Raw genomic sequence first — 24,403 nt, 5'->3', positions numbered from 1 at the left:
AATACATGTCTGCGATTTTGTTCCATTTTTGAGTGTTTCGTCCGCTAATCCACCTTTCATGATTCGTGTGAAATACACTCGTTCTGAATTTTTATTCCGGACAGGTATCTCACGCAAGTATCCATGTTTGCCTATGTGATCATTTTAGTTGCTACAATATAATAATAATAATAATGTTTATTGCAGTACAAACAGGTAAAATATAAAATAATTTTACATTCTAAGGTATTTCGCTAAGAAAAAAAATTCAGTGCTAATAAACAATGATTCCTGCTAAGGCAGATACAGTGCGCAGGAGCATGGTTATTAAGATAATCCTGATTTGGTGGATACAAAAGATGTAAAGTAAGGAGAAAGACAAAATTTTGTAAAATATATACATGCACATAAACGTAAAAACACTTGAATAGTACAATTATTAATATAAAGTGGAATTGATTATAATCAATTCCACTTTATATTAATAATTATTATTGTATGATAATTATTATACAATACAATTTAAAAATTACTTTTAAAAAAAGGGGTTCTGAACTCAACATACACATACATATCAAATTTGAGATTACGGCAAATCAAATAGTCTTCAAAGGATCTATCAGGCAATGGTTATAATTTCGAGATGTATCAAATAAAAACTTTTTAGTGGCAGTTTTGAAAGAGTATAATGATTTTTGGTATTTTATTTCGTCTGGGAGGTAATTAAACAGCATTGGCGAGACGTAGTTAAAGCTTCTCTGTCCCACTGTTTTCGTTTGAAAAGAAACCCTCATACATTTTTTTTGGTTTCAGTCTTGTATCATATCTATGGTCAATCAATAATGAAGAGTGTTTCTGTTGAAATGTTCTAGTAACTGTTCTTAGGAAATAGAGTTGGCGTACATCTAAAATTTTACATTCCGAAAACAGTGAATCCGACGAATAGCGTTGAGGCTTACCACATATGATCTTCAGAATCTTTTTCTGAATTACTTCAAGTTGCTTCATATGGTACGGGGAAGCAGAACCCCATCCCACTATTCCATAAGATAATCGTGATTCAACAAGTGTATGATATATTATTTTAAAGTGAAATTCACCTAGAAGTGTTTTTAGGTTTTTGAATTTTGATTACATGGCTCTCAGAGATTGTACTGTTCTTCGGATGTGTACATCCCATCTCATATGCCTGTCAATATATACTCCCAGATATTTTACTTTTTCCGCTTGTTTCATTTCTATATATTTTCCGTGGTTATGAATTGATAAAGATTCGAATGTTGGTAGTTTGTTTGCGTAACATGTAAAGGGGAGAAACCATGTTTTTGAGACGTTGATGGTGAGTATTTTGTGGTTGGTGGTTAAATTTGAATTCTGTTCTACTTTTTCCTTCAAGCCTTTCCAGGTTTCCGATTCATATATGATAACGGTATCGTCAGCAAAGCTGCATATGGTTCCAGAACTGTTTAAGGTGAGTATTTCATTTATATAAATAATGAAGAGTATGGATCCTAAAGCTGTCCCTTGTGGTACTCCATACTGCATAGTTTCTCTGTGGCACAGGTTTTCGTTTACTTCCACGTATTGTTCTCTGTCCATCAAATAACTCTTTATCAGCTCATGTGCAGTATCTCTGAACCCCGAATCAAAAAGTGTGTGCAGCAATTGAGAATGATCAACGGTATCAAACGCTTTAGCGAGATCCAGAAACACAGCCAATGAAGGTTTACCATTTACTAAATTTTTATAGATATTATAAGTGACCAGCAGAATAGCATTCTGAGTTGACAGCCCCGTTCTAAAGCCGAACTGATTGTTAGATAATAATTTATTTTTGGATAAAAAACATTCGATTCTAGCTTCAATCGCCTTTTCGAATATTTTTGCCAAGTTGGAAATTAGAGTGATGGGGCAATAACTGAAGACTTCATTTTTATTACCACTTTCATACATTGGCCTGATGATTCCCACTTTGAATGCTTTAGGAAATATTCCGTTTTCTAGAATTCTATTTGCAAGTGTACTTATAGGTTTTGCTATTTGATCTTTGATATGGTGCAATGTTTCAGCAGATATTTTATCTATACCAGGGGCTTTCTTTTTTTGGAAGTCATGATACTACTTACTATTTCCTTGTCCTTGACTGGGTTGGACAAAATAGATGCGGATATCTGTTTTCTTCTGTGTGGAGGAGTGGGCGGCGGTGTGATATTTTCTGCATATTTCTTTCCTACACATAATATCTATTGAAAGTATCAGCCATTTCTTTATTATCTTTAATAATGTCTTCATTTTCATTAATTATTTCTTTTATCTCACAATTTTTTTAATTTTTATTATTTTCTTTAACAATTTTCCATATACCTTGGCTATTTTGTTTATTATCTTCTATGATCTTTTGAAAATATTTTTGCTTGGCATTTTTTAATAGTATGTCAAGGATGTTTCGGTATCTGATAAATTCTTCTTTCAGGTTTGGATTTCCTGGATTGTTTTTGAGAATGAGAAATAATTTGTCTCCTTCATTTACAGACCTTACCAAACCTTGAGTGATCCAGTGTTTTCTATGTATATCTTTATGACGGTATTTTATACTTACTGTATTTTTGGCAATAGCGTCTTTCAATATATTGATTAATGAATCTGTCATTTCATCGGGATCATTAAGAGTATGAAAAAGTTGCCAGTTGTAATTTATTAGATCTTTTCATACTTAATAATTTTTTTACGTTTGTACCAAGGTACGGATGGTTTGAATGATTTGCATTGAATTCCAGATGAACTGTAGTTGCATAGTGATCTGTTATGTTCAATTTCAGAATTGCAGTTGTTTATATTGTTAATAAAGATATGATCAAGGCAAGAATTATTTTGGGAATGGGTTGTGCAGTTTATCATTGAATGAAAATTATACTCATATAAATTATTCAAGTATTCTGTGGTATCTTCGTTATTTTCATCGAGTAGGTCAAAGTTTATATCACCAATAATAACAAAATGTTCAGGTTTATATCCATAAATTTTATGCAGGTATTCTGCAAATTTTTCGTTAAAAATTTCTTATGAGTATTAGGAGACACATTTTATGTGACAGGCAATATCTGGCTTGTTGAAGGAGATACACAAAAATGTTTCATACAAAAGTTTTAGGAGTTCATGAGAGCTATATTTTGATATAATTTTTGAATATACAGGGTGTTTGGTGTAGGTGCTACAGACCAAAATTCCATTTTTTTAAATAGAACGCCCTGTATATCATTACATATTCAGATGCTACGTTAAATTTTGATATCATTTCATGTTTGGTTTTTGAAATTCGGTTACAGCGTTGTTGAGTTATTGCTTAAAATGTAAAGTCTTGAGAACGACTATTATTTTTAAAAATATCTCATACAATTATTCTCTCTGCATCAGATCACATGAAAATTAGTCAAAATTTTGGGTGTTCGAAGTAATAGTTTCAATTTTGAGTTGTGGAATTCAGTCAGGAATCATTTTGAATATGAAACAATTGCGAAATTGAAAGAGGTGTATTCGAAAACAAATCTTTAATTAATAACAATGTAAATAATATAACTTGATAAATCATTTCATAAGAATGGTAGGTACCTAGAAATAAGTCATAAAAATTGTTCAAAGTGATGCCCATTAGATATTATACAGGCTTCGAAACGTCGAATCACTTCTCTCGTACAAGTCGCTCTTATAATATCAGGTGTAATATCACTGCACGCTAGTCGAATTTTCATTTTCAGATCATCCACATTCAAAGGGGGAGTAGTGAAAACAATATCTTTTAAATAACCCTCTAGGAAAAAATCAAGCGGTGATAAATCTGGGGAACGAGCCGGCCACCGAATTGGACCCTTATTACTAATCCATCTATTTGGGTACGTTCTATCCAGATATTCAGTAACAACCTGTGAATTGTGAGGAGGAGCACCATCTTGTTGCCACCAAATTCCTTGTCGTTCTGCTATGGGAATATCTTCCATCAACTGGATCAAATCATTTTCTAGAAAATGTAAATATCGCAATCCATTGAGATTTTCATTGAAAAAGTAAGGTCCCATGATGCGGCCATTGAACAATCCACACCATACATTAATACCCCAAGTAGTTTGAAAATTACTTTCGCGGACCCAGTGGGGATTTTCTTGAGACCAATAGTGACTGTTATGTCTATTCACAACTCCATTATTGTGGAATCGCGATTCATCGCTCCACAAAAATTGACTGAATATGTTAGGACTTTCATGTAATATTACCTGAATACAAGCAATGAATTCAAGTTGTCGTTCAAAGTCCGTGGGTATCAAACCTTGTACCAACTGAATTTTGAATGGGTGGTATTTATTTTCTTTCAGAATTCTCTGTACATTAGATTTACTCACACCGACTTCTTCTGCAAGAGTACGGATAGAAACATGTGGATGAATAATAATATAAGCCAACACATTGATCTCTAAATCTTCAGTTCTAACAGATCTCGTATGATGACGATGCTTTATAGTAGAAGGAAATGACCGAGTTCGCAATTTTTCTACAACTCTCGAAAAAGTCATTCGTGACGGAATGGGTCTGTCTGGAAAACGTTCTTGGTATAGACGTTGTGCTTGACGGCAGTTTTTCTGACATTCCCCAAAAATTAATAACATAACAATGCAATCACTTGGACTAAACGCGAAAGGCATACTGGAGTTTTCGCACAAAGAACACAGTTAATGTTTTACAAAGAATCACTGAATCGAACTGACAAGTAGATACAATTCAACAACATTTGTTACTATGGCATCAACAAGCATAAGCTACTTGATGAAATTGTGCAATATAAAGCAATTCACCCTCAAGTTAGTCACATTCTCAAGAATTTCAATATTATATTCAACTGATATCGATATCGTATCGTAGAGGTGAGAATAATGGTTTGTATTCAGTAGTAGTCTAGTTCAATTCCATGAAAGATATAGACTGGATTCGTGTACGAGTAAATAAGTTTTTTTGAAACTTTATATTTAAGGAAAAGTGCAATAACTCAACAACGCCGTAAACGAATTTCAAAAACCAAACATGAAATGATATCAGAATTTAACGTAGCATATGAATATGTGTATGATATACAGGGCGTTCTATTTTAAAAAATGGAATTTTGGTCTGTAGCACCTACACCAAACACCCTGTTATTTAAAAATTATATCAAAATATAGCTCTCATGAACTCCTAAAACTTTTGTATGAAACATTTTTGTGTATCTTCTTCAACAAACCAGATATTACCTGTCACATAAAATGTGGGACACCCGGTATAGCGGTTAGGTAAAGAGTTTTGTTGTTTTGTATAATTTTTATTTCAAAAAGTTTCCAGATGTGCAGTTTGATTATTTTAAAGGAGTAGTCAAGCTCCTCATTATACACTTGGGTGTATATGGTAAGTCAGTTGTAATACAGGCTAGTGAAGAGTAAAAGGGAAGAAGATTGAACACAGATTCACCTTTATATATATATATACACATATATACACACATATACAAGTAAACATAGATGCCCACAAATTAACTGAACATTTTACATCATTCACATAATTCAATCTAAATAAAATCACGTCCACTGTGAATTTGATTTGTTTATCATAAAGTAAGTTATAACCATTTAGGTTATATAAGGATGTATCAGTTTTCTTGTTTCTGTCAATACGACGACTTGGATTTTTTTTTCATTTGTGAAAGGTACACATGAAGTTCATCCAAATTTTTTGATACACTTCTGATATTTAGGTGAAATATTCCAAAATTTCATGTTTCATGATTGCAATTTCTTAAAAGTTTATTGTAATCTTCAATATTTTCAATTTGTGCTGTTTTTACCGAATGATATTCAGAGTCCCTAATATACTGATTCATTTTAATAACGCTATGTTGAATATAAATAATTTGATGAATCGAATGAATGTATATGTAAAATATGTTCATATTATAAAAAAAACTGTAATATTCATTTCTAAAAAAAAAATTTCCTCTTCAAGTTGGTGCACTCTAAATTTCACGTCTTTAATTGTTAGCAGGACCTTGCCTCAATACTATTTCTCAATTCAACTTTTGTGGTTCTAATTTCTTCTTTCGCTTTTCTTATCTCTTCTATAATCTGCTGAACGGCTTTATCCTCCATAACTATTTGATGAATTTGCTGTCATGTTTGTGAGCTATGGTGGGATGGTTCATATGATTCTAATGCACTTCCACCTTACTAAGTGATATCACTTGTTCACTAAATTGATTTTCGTTTGAAACCTGGATAACTATGACGTGATGTAGAAGGTACGAATTTTATGATGATATGGATGATATGTCTCCCGAATGAACCCAAAAATATGTGCGATTGGCTCCTGTTCATGACTGAGTGCATATGTGTAGTTTTTGGCAATCATCCCATCCTTATATTTGGCTGCATTGCGCTAACAAAGCCAATAGCCAGAGGCACGTCTACGCGGGACACTCATCACCAAGTTTCAATATATAGCGACATTAATGAGTGAAATATGTATAACTGAAGTGTTTCAAATCAACTGAAAGAACGGTTTGTTCAGGTTAGTATCGACTTACCTACAATGTAGGTTGATTGACTGACACCTATCAGAAAACAACTATGCCCCTGGCTAATACCAGATGGAGCGATGACAAATTCGTTGTTTGTCGTTCGCTTCAGCTTGGTTAGAGAAATAATAGTTTAAATAAAATTTGATTTTTGATTTTTTGATTATCGAATATCATCAACTTCAGGTTGATGATGGCCACTACCTCGCACTGACGAGAGGCCAAATAGCCCAAAACCGGTTTGCAAGTGTGCCCGTTCCTATAAATAAAAATCGAATACAGCAGTTGAATCGCCAACAGCATATGCAGGAAATACTTCTGTGGAAATTCCTGCACTGACAGTTGTTGGATAAAATCCAACGCCCTTTGTGGTATCAGCCACGAGAATTGTTGTTTTCTGATAGGTGTCAGTCCTTTGACCTACAGTGTAGGTTAGTCGAGGTAGACCTGAACAAATTGTTCGTTTGGTTAATTTGATTTACAGCCAGTCTTCAAGTATCCCCACTGGATATATGTGACTGAAGTGTTCGTCATGATTTCGAATACTGGAGTCTACGCGTAGACGTTGTAATAGTGATGACGATAGGTCCTATAAGTGGTGGTAGCGAAATAATAAAAGAAGAAAATTATTGAGGAAGAACAGGGATCACAGACCTATGGAAAGTATATTAACAAGTAACTGCAATGTATGTATCATTTTGCTCCTATTTTAAATCTCCTCTAGTACTGGCTTTGTCTCAGAATCAATCATAAGAAATATTCCCAACTTTTTCAAATGCTATGATAATTTCAACAGACCTCTTGAACAGGTATATTTTCCGTTTTTATCTTCGTGAGTCTGCTTCTCTACTTCATGTTCACAAATGAAACTAATCCGGTACTGTAAATAGTAAATCAGACTCTGTGGCTGACGGATAACGCAAAATCTAGATAGTGCCTGCAAAGTAGTCTGAGAGTAATCATTAGGTCGCTGTCCTTATTATCGAGAAGTAAATATTTCTTCATGCTCCATTTCATTACTTTCACACATAATGAATATGAAAACCATTCACTATATCATTTTTCTTCATGCAATGTGTCTTGGGAACACGTACAAAATTTTAGTTATGTTTCCTGTACCTTCGCCAAGTCATTTTATTCTCGGTAGTGCCTTAGCCCGTGGTTTAGTTAATGCTGGTCACGACGTTACAATAGTTAGTCCTTATAAGGATAAAAACCCAACAGAAAATGGAAAATACTCCAGTATTGTACTGAAAGGACTCGCTGATATCAAAGACCGTGAGTATACGATATTTCTTGACTATTCAAAATGTGAATGAAATATGTTTGTTTGAAAGTGATGTACAATGTTTCATAATGAATTCCATCAGTTCTGATTTCCATTGTCTGATATCATATGAAATGATTTGAAATCCCCACATAGCAATAGATATTCCAGGAATATTTCATGAATATATATATATATATATATATATATATATATATATATATATATATATATATATATATATATATATATATATATTTGATCCGTGTATGTGATATTATCTCTAATTTCACCGACGTTTCAACAAAATCTCATTTGTCATTATCAAGGTGTGCTGTTACGTGTTCTCTACTACCTACTAGTAGGTAGTAGAGAGTTTATGGACTACTCTATCTTTGAACACGTAATGAATACCATTTTACCAGTATAGTAAGAAGTGAGTTGAGCAAGGTCAATAAACTTCTGAACACGTAACAGCACACCTTGATAATGACAAATGAGATTTTGTCGAAACGTCGGTGAAATTAGAGATAATATCACATACACGGACCAAATACCCGGAAAAACCAGTTCAGCATATTTTTATCCGTGAAAACTTCAGATTTCATGTTCGATACCTTAACGGGGAGATGAGGTCAACTAAGAAGAAGAAGAACTCAGGTAAAACTCAACAACATGTAAGTAGTAGGTAGTAGAGAGTTTATGGACTACTCTATCTCTGAACACGTAACGAATACCATTTTACCAGTATAGTAAGAAGTGAGTTGAGCAAGGTCAACAAACTTCTAAACACGTAACAGCACACTTTGATAATGACAAATGAGATTTTGTCGAAACGTCGGTGAAATTAGAGATAATATCACATACACGGATCAAATACCCGGAAAAACCAGTTCAGCATATTTCTATCCGAGAAAACTTCAGATTTCATATTCGATACCTTAACGGGGAAATGAGGTCAACTAAGAAGAAGAAGAACTCAGGTAAAACTCAACAACATGTAAGTAGTAGGTAGTAGAGAGTTTATGGACTACTCTATCTCTGAACACGTAACGAATACCATTTTACCAGTATAGTAAGAAGTGAGTTGAGCAAGGTCAACAAACTTCTGAACACGTAACAGCACACTTTGATAATGACAAATGAGATTTTGTCGAAACGTCGGTGAAATTAGAGATAATATCACATACACGGATCAAATACCCGGAAAAACCAGTTCAGCATATTTCTATCCGAAAAAACTTCAGATTTCATATTCGATACCTTAACGGGGAAATGTGGTCAACTAAGAAGAAGAAGAACTCAGGTAAAACTCAACAACATGTAAGTAGTAGGTAGTAGAGAGTTTATGGACTACTCTATCTCTGAACACGTAACGAATACCATTTTACCAGTATAGTAAGAAGTGAGTTGAGCAAGGTCAACAAACTTCTGAACACGTAACAGCACACTTTGATAATGACAAATGAGATTTTGTCGAAACGTCGGTGAAATTAGAGATAATATCACATACACGGATCAAATACCCGGAAAAACCAGTTCAGCATATTTCTATCCGAGAAAACTTCAGATTTCATATTCGATACCTTAACGGGGAAATGAGGTCAACTAAGAAGAAGAAGAACTCAGGTAAAACTCAACAACATGTAAGTAGTAGGTAGTAGAGAGTTTATGGACTACTCTATCTCTGAACACGTAACGAATACCATTTTACCAGTATAGTAAGAAGTGAGTTGAGCACGGTCAACAAACTTCTGAACACGTAACAGCACACCTTGATAATGACAAATGAGATTTTGTCGAAACGTCGGTGAAATTAGAGATAATATCACATACACGGATCAAATACCCGGAAAAACCAGTTCAGCATATTTCTATCCGTGAAAACTTCAGATTTCATATTCGATACCTTAACGGGGAGATGAGGTCAACTAAGAAGAAGAAGAACTCAGGTAAAACTCAACAACATGTAAGTAGTAGGTAGTAGAGAGTTTATGGACTATGATAGAAATCATGGATGAAACAATTCGTGGACGCAACACTCCAAAAAGTGGGGCAAACCGCGGATACGTGTTTCTGGCTATTGGCCTCATCAGCGCGGTGCAGCCAAGTGTAACGATGGGCAACAATTGTTTGCCGACAGCAGGAAACAACACATTCGCACGGAGTCAACAGCAGAAGCTAACCGCACATTTGCGGTTCCAGTTAGAAGACCTAGAATTCCCAGGCTACATCTAACATGACCACGTAGGCAGCTATGCTACCTGCGTGACATCCGAGTCCAGGATATGAATACAGATAGAGAATTTATCGAGTGTCTATGATACAAATCAAGAATGAAACAATTCGTGAACACAACACTCTAAAAAGGGGGTCAAACCCTGGACACGTGTTTCTGGCTATTGGCCCCATCAGCGCGATGCAGCCAAGTGTAACGATGGGCAACACTTATTTGCCCCGACAGCAAATGCGAATATATATATATATATATATATATATATATATATATATATATATATATATATATATATATATATCTTTATATCTTTTATTAATTATCTGCGAGTGTTTTCGACAGCTGGTCGTACTGTCATCTTCTAGGCACTCCTCAAACTCTTGAGTTGGCTAATGAAAAAAAGTGATTTTCCTGTTTTCCTGGAAAATGTAATTTGGACAGATGAAAGCACTTTTATCAATTGTGGAAAATTCAACCGGAATAACGAACACATTTGGAGCATAAACAACTCCAGGCAGTTCCGAAAAATTCGATTCAGTATTAACGTGTGAGCAGGAAAAAAAAGAATTTTGAGTTCCCATTAACTTGACGGAATTCTGAATGGAGGAACCTATCACCAGTTTTTTATGTCGATTTCCGAAGACTACTTCGATGATCTACCTTTGGCTAACTATAAGAACATCTGGTTTCAACATGATGGTGCTTCACCGCACTACCAGACGAATATCTGATTACTAAGGTTTGGTGATAAATGGATAGAGAATAATGGGCCGGTGAGGTGGCCAGCAAGGTCTCCGGATTTGAGTGTTATGGATACATTCTCATGGGGTACACTGAAAAATAGAGTTTATGGTCAGAGGAAATATCAAAATATTGAGGACATTCAACACAGCATTGTTAGAGGATTCGGAAGATTGAGGAGGAGGGAAATTAATCGTGCAGTGAATAATATTCATAGAAGGGCACATTCATCTTATCATTAACACGACCAGAATTTCGAGTATTTGATGTGATTTTCTTTTGTCTTTACATTTCAGTTAATTATTGTTACGTGTTCAAAGTTCTATTTCCATTGAAAACGACACAATGTCTAATTTACCTCAAACAAACCGCATTTATCAAATTTTTATTATTGATTCTGTCTTCATATTTTTTCATTGGCTTTTCAAACGAACCAAACTTGGTGAGATTTTGATCCAATTACTTGAACATAGTTCGATGTGGTTGCCGTCTTTCGGGATACTAGTGAAATTACATTTCCAATGTCCTAACACTGTTTCTATCGTATTTGTAATAACTTGTAACATCCGTAGTCGTTGATTGAAACGGGTTACTTTGTTACTTAGGAGCTAAATTATGGGCTGCCGAAACTCAGCGGAGAGGGACGGCGGGTAAATATAAGTCCACTTGGAGGATAAGTGTATTGTTTATTCAAACACGCCAAGCTGATAATGATTACAGGCTTATGGCCCAGAAGTATACTTTTGGGTTGACAGATATAAACGTAAGCAACTGATGATTAAACTTGAGTTGTGGTGAATACTTCGATTATTCTAGAATTCGCAATTTGTGCCGCAATGTTGATTCGAGGTCGTGCGGGAGGGTGTAATACATAACAGAAAAGACCTTACATGCGTGGGATATGGGAAAGTAGTCTCCAGCAGCACGATCCAACCCCTGTAGGCAGTCCACTCAAGCAATGGTCTTTCCCATGCAGATAACTTGCTCCTCGGAAGACCGTAATCAGAGATATAAGGGGTGTAGTAGTCTAGCCTTGCGAGAGGTAAACCAGGATATAGTTCACAATATCGACTTGAGTTGGTAATAAGAAGGCCTAAAATAAGGTTGAGGTTCAGAAGGATATATACTTCAGGGTATTTTCGGGAAGTGGGTTCTTACCGTAGTTATTGTGTGGCCTGAAGATTGGAGTTTGACAAGAGAACGGGTAGTTAATTGAAATATAAAAATCCCCAATACTGTGGGCGAGTTATTCCTTTAGATAACTCAAATATAATTATTCCCGTATTGAATATTTTGGTTTCTTTCTCCCTATCAACGTTATTTCAAGCTTGAATTATTCTGATTATCTTCAGGCAATAAAAAACTGAAACTGAATTGTTTTGAATATTATACAGGGTGGATGCTGTGTATAAATATATGAATTTAAAACATTACTTTTCTTTTATCTTATAAATACACTCTTGCATTCTGAGAACCGTAACAAACTTTGTATCATATCTCTTTTTTCTTTATTCGTGAAAGCCAGTTTCCGTCAAAAATTGAATGACTTGTACAATAACGAAATGTCATTGAGTGTAACAAATTGAAAGTCAAATTTAGAAACATCTAAGTCGAAACCTATTATGATAAGAATTAATTTATTTCAATATCTCCAATTTTTCGAAAAAGAATGATAACTTGTGATACAGCATTGAGAAGGTAAAATTTCATTCTATTCAGAACAGAAATAATCCTATGTAGCGCCCATAAAAAAAAAGTTAATGGTGGTGGCCAGAAGACGAAACGTCAGATAGCAAATCTGAAAACACCACTATGTAGCAGAAAAAAAGTGGCAACGTGTAAGTACAAATTATTTTCGAATCCTTCGAAAAATAGAGCCAGAAAAAAATAAAAACTTCTATTTTTTTCGGATATCTCCGGATATACTCGAAATTTCAGAACTTTCTCAACGGCATAGTGTTAGTCATGTGAATGCGCAACTTTGATCTAGTTTAAACATCTTCCTATCTCTCATAGTTTCCGAGATCCCAATGGTGAGGATCGAACCCTGTGTAAAAAGATGCAAATCCAATATACAGAGAACTTTTGTCAACTCAGATTTGGGATAGAAACATAGATCTCTCACCCACGTCAAGATTTTATATCGTGTCGTGGACTGTGTGTTGTTAGGGTGGCCTAAAATGATACGTCGTTAACAATACACCACCCAAGTTGAGGTAAAAGGTTGAAACGTGTCGAGAACTGTGTAGCATTGGGATGGATAAAAATCAGAAACTAAAAACTAGAAAATAAAATGAGTTATTTTTTTAACGGTTTTATGGAAAATAAAGTGGATAATGATATAGATAATTGAAAGGGTTATATTTTCAGCAGTGAATAATATTTGGGGAAGAAAGTTTTCGGCTTTCTACTAGGTACTCCATCTTGATAAAAAAAATGTGGAAATCTCCCAAAGAAAGGAAGGAAGCAATCAATCTCAAAAGAAGTAATTAACTCTATACGTAGATGTGTAGATCATGCAACAAAGTAACTTCCACAAAAACTGGAAGAAAAAGTCCTACTGAAACAGCTTCTTTCATATAATTATTGAATTACTCAAAAATTCTTTTTTGTATCAAGATGAATAGTAGAAAGCCAAAAACTTTCTTTTCCAAATATGTAGATAATGTACTTTAAAATGAAAAATAATTCTGAAGGTCCTGGGTAGCAATCATCACAACACTCTCTCCAGCAATCTATGGTATTGATCAGATGAAAAAAAATCGTTGGACGTAGTATTTACATCACTCAGGTTACGCTATGCTGATCAATACCGTAGATTACTGATGAGAGTGGTATGATAACTGCCTCCTAGGACCTTTCGAATTATTTTTTGTATGTATCAGAAAGTACTATACAGAATATTTCATTCATGAATCCTACCGATCTTGATGTATTGTTTCTAGTTAACGTCCACATATTTATTTTTATTTGGAATTACAATAACTTTGAACTGAATGACTTTCTGTAATAGATATTTCAATAAATTTTGCTTTCGAAGGCATACAGTATTATGGATTCTCTATTAAAATTTCAAACAGAGCGATTTAAAATCCAGAAGAAATCCTGAACGATCACAATACAGTCACTTTAAATGAATTTCACCGCCTAAGCCACAGAATCCATCCATCCAAATATTGGATGGATGGATTCAAAAACAATCAAAACCTAATTCAATTTACAATGAACTGTGACTAGAAATAGTGTTCTTTTTTTCTCAATGTGGAAAACTGAAATATTCGAATTCATATGAAAGGAAAGTAGAGAAAGAACTGAAGAAATTGGAATGAATAAAAATGATTGAAAAACAAGAAAAGGAGAGAGATGTTTATTATATTAGCAGCAAGAATAGCTGTATTGACAATGTGAATATCATAACAATGAAACTTTGTACATTCGTTGGGAAACTACCAATAGGTAAAGCAAAAAAACAGACGTTGGTAGTGATCAAAATACAAAGAACCAATAAGAATTTGATACTGTTCAAAAAAGCAAAACAAAAACTTAATTGGATTAATTACAAACAGAAAGTTGAACAGGATCATTCGTCATCAATAATGGCTGAACTTTATCGATCAAAATTCAGTAAATTGAGATAAAGTGAAACTAACGAAACAAAAAACCAAAAATTTCAGCGATATAAATTGGAGATAATACTTCACAAGAAATATATGTGATGGAGTTGGAATTGTTACATGAGAATTCGGTCCCAACTTTTCCGAAGAGAGAATATTCAGAATGATCCTGATCAATTTTGTCATCTCTTTTGAGTCATTATAAACGATGGAGCATACATTTCCTTATCAATGCTGACGTCTGATTACATACGGAAAAGGTTAAATATAACAAAGTGCCAAAGTGTTAATATTTTGTTGAACAAGACGGAGTCATGATGAGAAAGAACTAAATATCCACTTGAAGTTTCAATAGTGGATAACTATGACTATTTATAATGGCGAGTCATGGCCTACTTTGAAAGAAGATGTAGAATCAGATTTTTCCCTAATCAAATCGTTCTTTGACAACAAGCTTCTAACTATCAACATAGATAAAAATCATTTCTTACCTTTTTCTAATTACAAAACAACAATGCCCAAATTTGATTCACTATCTCTAGAAAAAAATACACGAATAATGTCAGCAAATATAATGAAATATTTTGGAATAGTTATACATGTACATCTGAAATGGGAACATCATATCAACTTCCTCCTGAAAAAACTTCGATTTGTTCTTTATAAATTCCGACAGTTGAATGATATTCTTGACCTGAAACAAAAAAAGTTTATCACAGTCTTGTGGAAAGTCACATCATTTATGGACTACTCGGATGGGGAGGTACATCTAAAAGTCACATCCATTCTCTTGAAGTCATTCAGAAACGATTTCTAAAACTGATGCTATCTAAGAGCTTGAGATATCCAAGTGATACACTTTATAAAGAATCGGGATTACTAGATGTAAGACAATTGTATTACAAAAACTGTAACATAAGACAACATAAACACAAAAATCAGTTAGAGACGCTTACCCATGACTATAGTACTAGGCATCGTAAACAGTTCCAATGTCCTCATATTCGTAAATCGGTGGGCCAGAAATATCATCAATACTTGGGTCCAAAACTATACAACAGCTTACCTTCGAATATTCAATAGATACGTAATATAAACCAATTCAAAAGTAAACTAGTCAGATTTATAAAGAACTTACCTAGAGAGAGTGTTCATAATTTAATTTGATCCAATAACACAAGACAAAAGATAAACAGTTTTAAAACACGAAATTTGAACATCGCACTACCAATATATGAACTTGGCCCTTTCTGCATTCTACTCATTACATGTATATTATTGTATTTTATATATTTCATATTATTAATTCAGTCAATAATTGTATCTCCCTAGTTTATCAATACCTGTATATAATGTGTAAAACTTTAATATTTCTCATCTTCACAAACAAGTATGAACTTCCGTGATCTGTCTTCATGTGGTTGTTTGTTTCTAAAATTTTTTTTTGTGTAACCTTTGATTTTGTCTATCGATGCGGGAATGTGTGACATTGATATTTCATTATTTTTTATTATTATTGGTGTGTTTTAGAATAACTGAAATCTCAGGGAACATAATACGAATGTCATGTTTACTGAGATTTCAAACAGATTGTGTTATTCAATTGACATGGATTGTGAGAATTTAAATTTTGTGTTATGTGCTATATAAAATATTTTTTGTAAAATTATTTTTATCATTTCTAAAGGCTACGTCACGCACAAGGAGCAATCTTGCGATTGTCTCTTCAGTGATGCCATTGTTTATTGTTCATTTATTCAGCTCTCAAGGACTACTCATATAATTGTTCTGTTTTGTTATTGTTCTGTAATTTACCCACACACAGAGTTTTACCCTCAGTGGAAGTATCCGTTTATTCATCAAGGTATATTGTACTTCATATACTTCATTTTATATTTATGTATTATTAATTACTGATGAATAAATTATTATTATTACTATCATCATTACAATCCCGACAATCCTTTGAACAACACACATGTTTCAAATATATTGAAATATTCTACATGTGAAGTGCCATAATGAGTGATGTGCCTGATTGTAGCTTATAAATCATTTAATGATAATAATCACGAAAGTTCAATGATAATGTAATTTTCACTATGTTTGATTAGTCAATGATTTCAAGGAGTGTCGAAATGTCTCCATGAAATAAAGGAATATAGTCTTTGCATAGCATATTTTCCAAATACATTCAGATATATCCAATAGCATATCACTCTGCAACTTTTTTCAGCTCTTGAAAATATCAAATTATTCGAGATTGGCGAGAGTAATCCACTTACAGCTGCACAACTTATGTACACTATGGGCAACGAAGTAACAAATTCAACTCTGGAAAGTATCAACTCGGAAAATTCGAATATTTATGAAGAGAAATTTGATTTGGTGATCTTAGAGTATTTCAAAAATGATGCCTTACTGGCCTTAGCTTGCCACCTCAAAACACCATTGGTATTATTCAGTACGATGGGAGCTAACTTATGGGTGAATTCGTTGGTAGGAAACCCAACACCACCATCATATATCCCAGATTTACACCTGAGTTACACGGATAATATGGATTTCTGGCAACGCCTAATGAACGTATTCATGTATTCAGCCAAAAAACTCAACGACAAGTTCTTTTTTCTTCCTTTCCAATATGAACTTGCTAAGAAACATTTTCCCCATTGTGTCGGTGAGGAAGGTCCTCTTTCAAATGTGTCACTTTTGCTTTTGAACTCACACGAGAGTGTCAACAATCCAGTGCCATTAGTACCCAATATGATAAATATCGGTGGATTCCATATAAGTCCTCAGAAGGAGTTGCCAAGAGACCTGAAAGAGTACATTGACAACGCAGAAGAGGGAGTAGTTTACTTCAGTTTGGGTTCCAATGTCAAACCTTCTGAAATGAGAAATGAAACTAAAAAGGCGCTTCTGAACGCTTTGGGAAAAATCAAACAAAAAGTGCTGTGGAAATGGGATGAAGACTTTCTTCCAGGAAATCCAGAGAACATCAGAACAAATAAATGGTTTCCACAGCAAGAGATCTTAGGTGAGTTATCCGACAAATTTCTACCTGCTCATGAATTGAATTTACGCAATGATATGATTTCTATTCGAGTTACTTGAAAAATCAAACTCATTCAAGATTATATAGTTTTCAGTTCTCATTAAACTTGGTATTACTGTTTTGTCAATTTCTATCGACTATACAAATCGAAGGTTGACATGATACCGACTGGAAATACAATTGTATTGTTCTAACATATTGTTGGAAATTCAATTATCGTTTATTAGTCAGTCATTCGAGAGCTATATATTATTTTTTCATTATCATGTTACAATCACGTTGAAACATCAACATTCAAAGTAAAAACCCAATAAGATGACGATTAACGGGGTTCCATCGTGTGATTGCTATCATGAATTAGATGATACGGTGAACCTATGTCGTCTCGGAGTAAGAATCCATATTTTTTTGAAAGTGGTTGACAATATTTCGTGGTGTACTTCATCAGTTCGGACTTCCATTGTCTAATATAATATGAATTGATTTGAAATCCCTGGAAAAAATTAAAGATTCACAGAAAATAACAATTTTATTAAAATAAAAAACTGAAATTACAAGGTGACAAGTCTTTTCGTTATTGAAAATGATGTTCAGTTATTGGACTACTACTGTTATTTACCACGTATTTGAATGTCTTCAGATACACGATTCCATTCAATTCAGCTTCGTCGAGTTCATCGGAAACCACAAATTGAAAGGAAAATAATGTTGATAGTTTCCAATTCCAGTTACTTCTGCCTTCTATTTTCCAAAATACTAGGTTAAGTTAGGTCCAAAGTGAGTGGGTCTATTCGACTATCGACCGCAACCCGTAGGGGTTTATTGTGGCTCACACCCATTCACACCCGACCAAATAAACCCACTCTTTTACGAAGCCGATTAGTTTGTATGGTGAGCGGTATTTCAGGTCAAATGGTAAGAGTACGGCTATGCCGGACTCTAAAAACCTGATTCGGTCCCAAAGGAGCAGGCAAAAAGTGTGCGGTCTGCTGTTCCATCATTTTCCAAACAGTGGCAGTACACACTGTCTTTCGACAGTCCGAGTCCCTGCATATAATGATTCAATTGACAGTGACCTGTAAGAAGGCTTGTTATACATCGTAGTTCATCCCTACTGTAGTCCAACAACTGTTTGGTATCAAACTTGGAAGGGTGAATGAACACTTTGGAGTGAGCCAATCCCTGAAGATTCTGTCAGAAGTCCATAAATCTTCTTATCATCCAGGTGTTCAATCTTTGTTTGGCAAAGCTCAAAGCGATGCCAATGATAGTTTCTGGTCCGATGAATCTCCTTGAAGCACCCTCCTTTGCAAGGGAGTCAGCGAACTCACTGCCGTCCAGGTCAGTATAGTCAGGAATCCAAATCAGAGACAATCTGTCAAGTCTTTTTATCGAGGAGAGTCGTTTTTGGCAATTTGCTACCAATTCAGACGTTGCTTGGTAGAAGCCAAGAGCTCCCATTGCCGCTTGACTGTAAGAAAATATTTTCATTGACCTTTGTATGAGGTTGGCTTCTCCCAATCTCTCCGCACACAATTCAACAGCGTGAGTTTCTGCTTGAAATACATTTGCATGGGTTCCTAGGCAGGTTGATAACTCTATCCTTGATGTGCGACTGAAAACACCTGCACCAGAACCGAGGGGTGTTTTTGATCCAACTGTGAACCAAGAACTATATGTTCTTAATATTTTCTTCTCCTTGAGGATTTTCAAACACGCGAGTAATATAATAACTGTTTAATAAACCATCCAAATGGTAGAAGCCTATGTTTCTGTACGTTGGAAGGTGATACCTCAGTAATTTTTAGCCCGCACAGTAGTATAGCTAACGTGGTTCTAGATACAATGGTAACCATGCCATCGAGCTGTCCATCGAGAGCGTAAGGGGTGCGGTTGTTTGGGATGAAGAAGCGTGTCAAAAAGGCCTTGTTGTCGAAGAACAATGGTGTGACAAAGAGTTCTTGAGCAACCCTTGTGTAGATCGTCAATGACCAGAGGGTTGTGATGGTCAATGACCAGAGGGTGTTGTAAGAAGAGGCCTCGGCAGGTGTAGGTTAGCCCTGTCGTAGAGCCGTTTTGGCTCAGTGAATGGTCTTCGGCCAACCCTCTTCAACCCTCTTCGGCCAACCCTCTTCGACCCTCTTCGGGCAACCCTTTTCGGGCAACCCCTGTTGGGGCACCCTCATCAGGCGACCCCTTTTCGTTAAAGCAGGCGTACGCCAATGTGTTCGATGAGTCGGTGCACCAGTTGACCTTGAGACAACTTTGTTGCAGTTAATTAGGATATCGTTGCATTTCATTGGAATACTTGTTGTTTGCCTGATAATAAACCAGATTAGCTGACCTTAAGGTCATATGTATAAGTAAACATGAATACTTTGTTGCACTTAATTAGGATATTTTCGTTGCATTTTGTTGAAATATTTGTTATTTTACTGATAGAAAACCAGATTAACTGACATTAAGGTCAGATGTATAATTAAACTTGAATACTTTGTTGCATTTCGTTGGAATATTTGGTGTTTCACTGATAATAAACCAGATTAGTTGACCTTAAGGGTCAAATGTATGATTGAACATGAATATTGTGAAAAAGGAAATACGTAATTTATTAACGTTTATTAATTAGTAGGTATTCACAATGTATGAGTTATTTTCAAAAATTCTTCTTTTTTAGATGACAATAAGTGTACATAACAAATTTCTGGTAAAGCTAAATATTTTTTGAGATTAATATTTGCATATTCATAAAAAATCTTCAACAGTTGTCCACCAGAAACCTCTGTAAGTTATGGATGGTTTATGGAATTGTTCAATGCTATGATGTCCGCACATTAATCGGCTTTTGAATGGAACAATGTTTTCGTGTGATCCAATAACGTATCCGCACCTATACTTTTTTCCTTTGTCCTTACATGTTACCGTAAAATCTGAAAAAATGAAAGAATAATTACAAAAATGTTTGAGGAATATTGTTGGTTTATCTTACATAACGGTATTGATTTTTCAGAGTAGAAAGCTGGATATTCATTCAAAATAATCGTATCTGGATGTACTTCCATTAATAAAAAGCTACCATTTTCCAACTTGTATTGTGTATTGATATAAATAACTTTTGAAGTTAGGATGTTGCAAATTTGTGAAAGTAGAAGAATAATGTACAACAAATACATATTTTTATCGCTGTGTGTGTTTCTTTGAAAGCAACTCGATTACTACTACACGTAACAGTTGTATTAGGGATGTTTTATACCATATACGTCACGTGAAATCTGTTCAACTATACATTCTAAACATAATATATTCGGATAATTTGTTTGTCCTCCACATTTAGTACACTTATATTTCACTGGTACAGGCATAATGATGTGAATGATGCTATTGGTTACTTACGAATGACTCCACGATTGTCTGCATAACGTTTATCAATTCTCAGATGCTTCGGCGATTATAATTCAAAAACGGTTTTCTTTTTGCAATTTTTACAATACTGTCTTGTACTTCTTTTTGATACTTCCTTATTGTCTTTTGGAGTATTACACAGTTTGCAAAATAATACGTTTTTTATGGATTCTTTCGTTTTAAGGTTTATATTTTTTTCTTTCTTCTCTTTACAGAGTTGTAGTAAATTTTTTTCCATATCTTCACATGCTTTCAATAAAGTGTCCTCGAATAAATCGCTAAAATCCATCTTTTGATTTTCACTGAAACAGAAAGTGTGTTGGAGGTCGAAAAATTAAATTCCTCATGTGTGGTTGTTGAATGAATAATGAACAGTTGAAGCGGTTATGATGGTTATGCTGTCAGTTGTTGTTTCCTCAACTGACTTCTTGAATCCCTCTCGTTCCTTATTCTTTGTCTATAGGACCCAGAATCCCGACGTTGATGACAGGGTGGACAAAAGTTATAGTCTGATGAAAAACTTTCATAAACTCTCAAACATCTCCTGTCATTACACCGATACTTCGAAGGACCATTGACTTGAGGGATTTCGTTTCCATTAGTGCTACTAATAATATTTTCCTGGATTGCTTTGTTCATATTGCTCTGTAAAATCACAAATCAATCGGAAAAAGAACTCAAGATAGAAACGTTTTTTCCATTGTGTTAAAATATAAGTTGTAAGTTAATTAATTGTGAAAATGAATATTACAAGTGTGGATTAAATTTTGAAACCCCAAGGCAATGTATCTCTTGATAAATAATTTACAATTCGTTTGTCATCGAAAGGAGTTAATGCAACTTTTCTTTGATTTATTGTATATACCTCATGTTTTTTACTACGAATCAGATTTTCCGTTACTTCAAAATGTTCATTTCCGAATAGACAATCGTAGTAATTTTGAAAATTTATTGTTTTGAGAGAGGCTCTGGTGACACCTTTATCTTTTTTAATTATCAAATTTTCCCCGTCATTCTCTCCATGTTCTACTTTTATCGCATACATTTTCGACTTTAAGCCAATGAACTCTTTCATAATTCTTCCATTGTTTTCGTCTTTCATCAAACCTAAAACTTTTTTATTTACCAATGGAATTCCGAATTGGTTATCTACAGCATAGTCTGATGTATCAAATTTATATATGTCCTCTTTGATATGTGCATAAATGTCATCGGTGAAAAAGTGGTAAATTAATGAATCAGTATCTGTATACAACAATTTCGCATTTTCATTGAATTTAGGTTTGATATAATTATAATGAAAGTCATATAAAATAGTTTTTGAAATTTCCAAAACACTGAAACCCACATAAATGGGTTTATTCAGTTTTATATTGACTCTTTTCATCTCAATGATCACCATATCATCATCAAAAATGGTCAAACTATGAAAATTCGGTTTAGATATGTAACTTTTTGCTCCGTATCTACCCTCCCACTTAGTACATAATTTAATATCTTTATATTTACGACAGTTTTCTATTGTTTTCCCAAAGACACTATTGTTCATTAGCTTATAAAAATTTTTCTCAAATTCATTTTTACTGTTTTGTCTTAACATCGTATTCAAATCAATATAAGTTTTTAACCAAGGTATTTGTTTAAATTTCAAAATTTTATGAACTCTGCTGATTTTGAGACCTAAACTGACTGCCTGTTTCAAATTCCTATAATGGATAACATAATTTTTCTTATCGAAAAGTGTTGTTAACAATTTTGGATTTTTTGATGATGATATGGGTGGAATCATTTTTTGAGGACATAATGGAAGATCTTTATGACCATTTTGAAGTTCTACAGGATAATCTAAGTCAACTTCTAATATGTAACCATATTCAGAATCATTAGGTGTATTAAATATATCTTCAGAATAGAAATCAGTATTATTTTTCCATTCACAATCACCTACAGATAAATATTCTGATAATGCTGTACCATACAAGTTATTAACATCGTAGTACATGAGATATGATGAGGGTTGATCAGGGTCATACTCGTTTTTCATGTAAATATTATTAGCTTTACCATATCTATTGCTACATTGAGATATTCCTCCTCTTATACCCCTTTCAATAAACATTAGCTTATCTACATCATCTAATAATTCCAAAGTAACCTTTGAAATTTTTAAACAACTTGCATAAGCTAGACCTGGTGCAGTGTAATATTTCAAACATTCCAAATCGTATGTTTTCATACATATTTTTCGAAAGTTTTCGAAAACGTCAGCCAAAAGTAATACATCTGTTTTCAAATATAACTCCATATATTGTTATAAATTTTGAATTTCAAAAGTATCCCATACTTTAACAGCGTGTGAATACTCATCTTCTGTTACACCACACTTTCTCAATTTATTGAAAAAGCATTCGATCGGTGGTAATTTGTCAATGTTCATTTTATCCCAACTATCAAAATAATCATATGGAAATATACCTTTCTTAGATAAAAGTTTGAATTCCTCTTGATTTTTACAGAAACTTTTTGTGATTAACTTTTCTGAATGATTTAAATATGAACTCAATTTATCTAGACTACTTGCCATGAAACGAAAAGAGTCTAGGAATCGGTATGTTATACTTGTATTGTCAATTTGTTTACTAAATGATATATATTTTTCTTTATTTACTGGTAACAATCTGACAGCACCAGAAATCTCTTTCGCTAAAGCTCTAATAATGAAATGGCTATCGTAACCAGATAAATTATGAAAAACAACAGGTATCATATTATCATTCTGATAGTTAATGTTGCAAGGGGTGGAATGGGCTGCACCCCAAAATTTTCCAGATATATGACAGTGGTCCTTAACCTTGATCTGATCCTCTGTGAATGGTTTTAGACAAATATGACAGTTAGTGGCTGAATCGAAATCGTGTTTTTGTTGAGGTGATAGCGGAATCATTGGAACCACATTAGAAAATACTGGATTTAATTCGAAAGCTAGCTGTTGTAAACGTTTGACGAACCAGCTGATACAATCTTTACCAGTATATAATTCGAATTTTGATTTTGAATTGTCGAAAGTACACAATAAGTAAAATGCTTCACTACATGGAATGTGTTTTTGAAATTTTCGAATTTTTTTACTAGGTTTCACATCCTCATATTTTTCCAAAATGCTTTCAATGTCTGAATAAATCACAAACGGTACGGGTTCTTTATTTTTGAAGTCTGTGAAAGATAAAAATTTTTCTTTTTCAGATGGTAGAGTTATTTTGGTTTTATTCATTTTTCTACAGGTAAATATATGGTTGTTCAATACTTCCTGTGAATAGAAATGGTTGAGACATTTGGTACAATAAAACTTTTTGTGATTTATGTCACCACTTTGTCCACACAACAACCGCGACATGTCTTTTATTAGAGCAAAATGATAAATATTTTTCAAATTATTCACATTTTCATCTAAGTCCATCAATTCCTCTTCATCACATGAATCAACATCATCGAAATCATGTTCGGTTTGAAGTATTAA

General features: G+C 34.0%; 1 protein-coding gene across 1 annotated transcript in view; it reads left to right on the top strand.

Moving 5' to 3' along the window:
• Positions 1–7,491: 7,491 nt before the first annotated feature.
• LOC111512327 (UDP-glycosyltransferase UGT5) overlaps positions 7,492–24,403 on the top strand; it is a 36,968-nt gene continuing 20,056 nt past the window's right edge. The window contains exons 1-2 of the mRNA XM_074183632.1: positions 7,492–7,846; positions 16,663–17,466. Coding sequence (XP_074039733.1) covers positions 7,600–7,846; positions 16,663–17,466 — 1,051 coding nt within the window. The 5' untranslated portion in view covers positions 7,492–7,599. The remainder of the gene's footprint in view (positions 7,847–16,662; positions 17,467–24,403) is intronic.

Source organism: Leptinotarsa decemlineata, unplaced genomic scaffold (assembly GCF_025532065.1).
Source record: "Leptinotarsa decemlineata unplaced genomic scaffold, Ldec_3_MD MMD2_tig00026340_RagTag_RagTag, whole genome shotgun sequence".
NCBI lineage: Eukaryota > Metazoa > Arthropoda > Insecta > Coleoptera > Chrysomelidae > Leptinotarsa > Leptinotarsa decemlineata.
The sequence above is the reverse complement of the archived record's forward strand: the minus strand, read 5'-3'. Positions and strand labels throughout refer to the sequence as shown.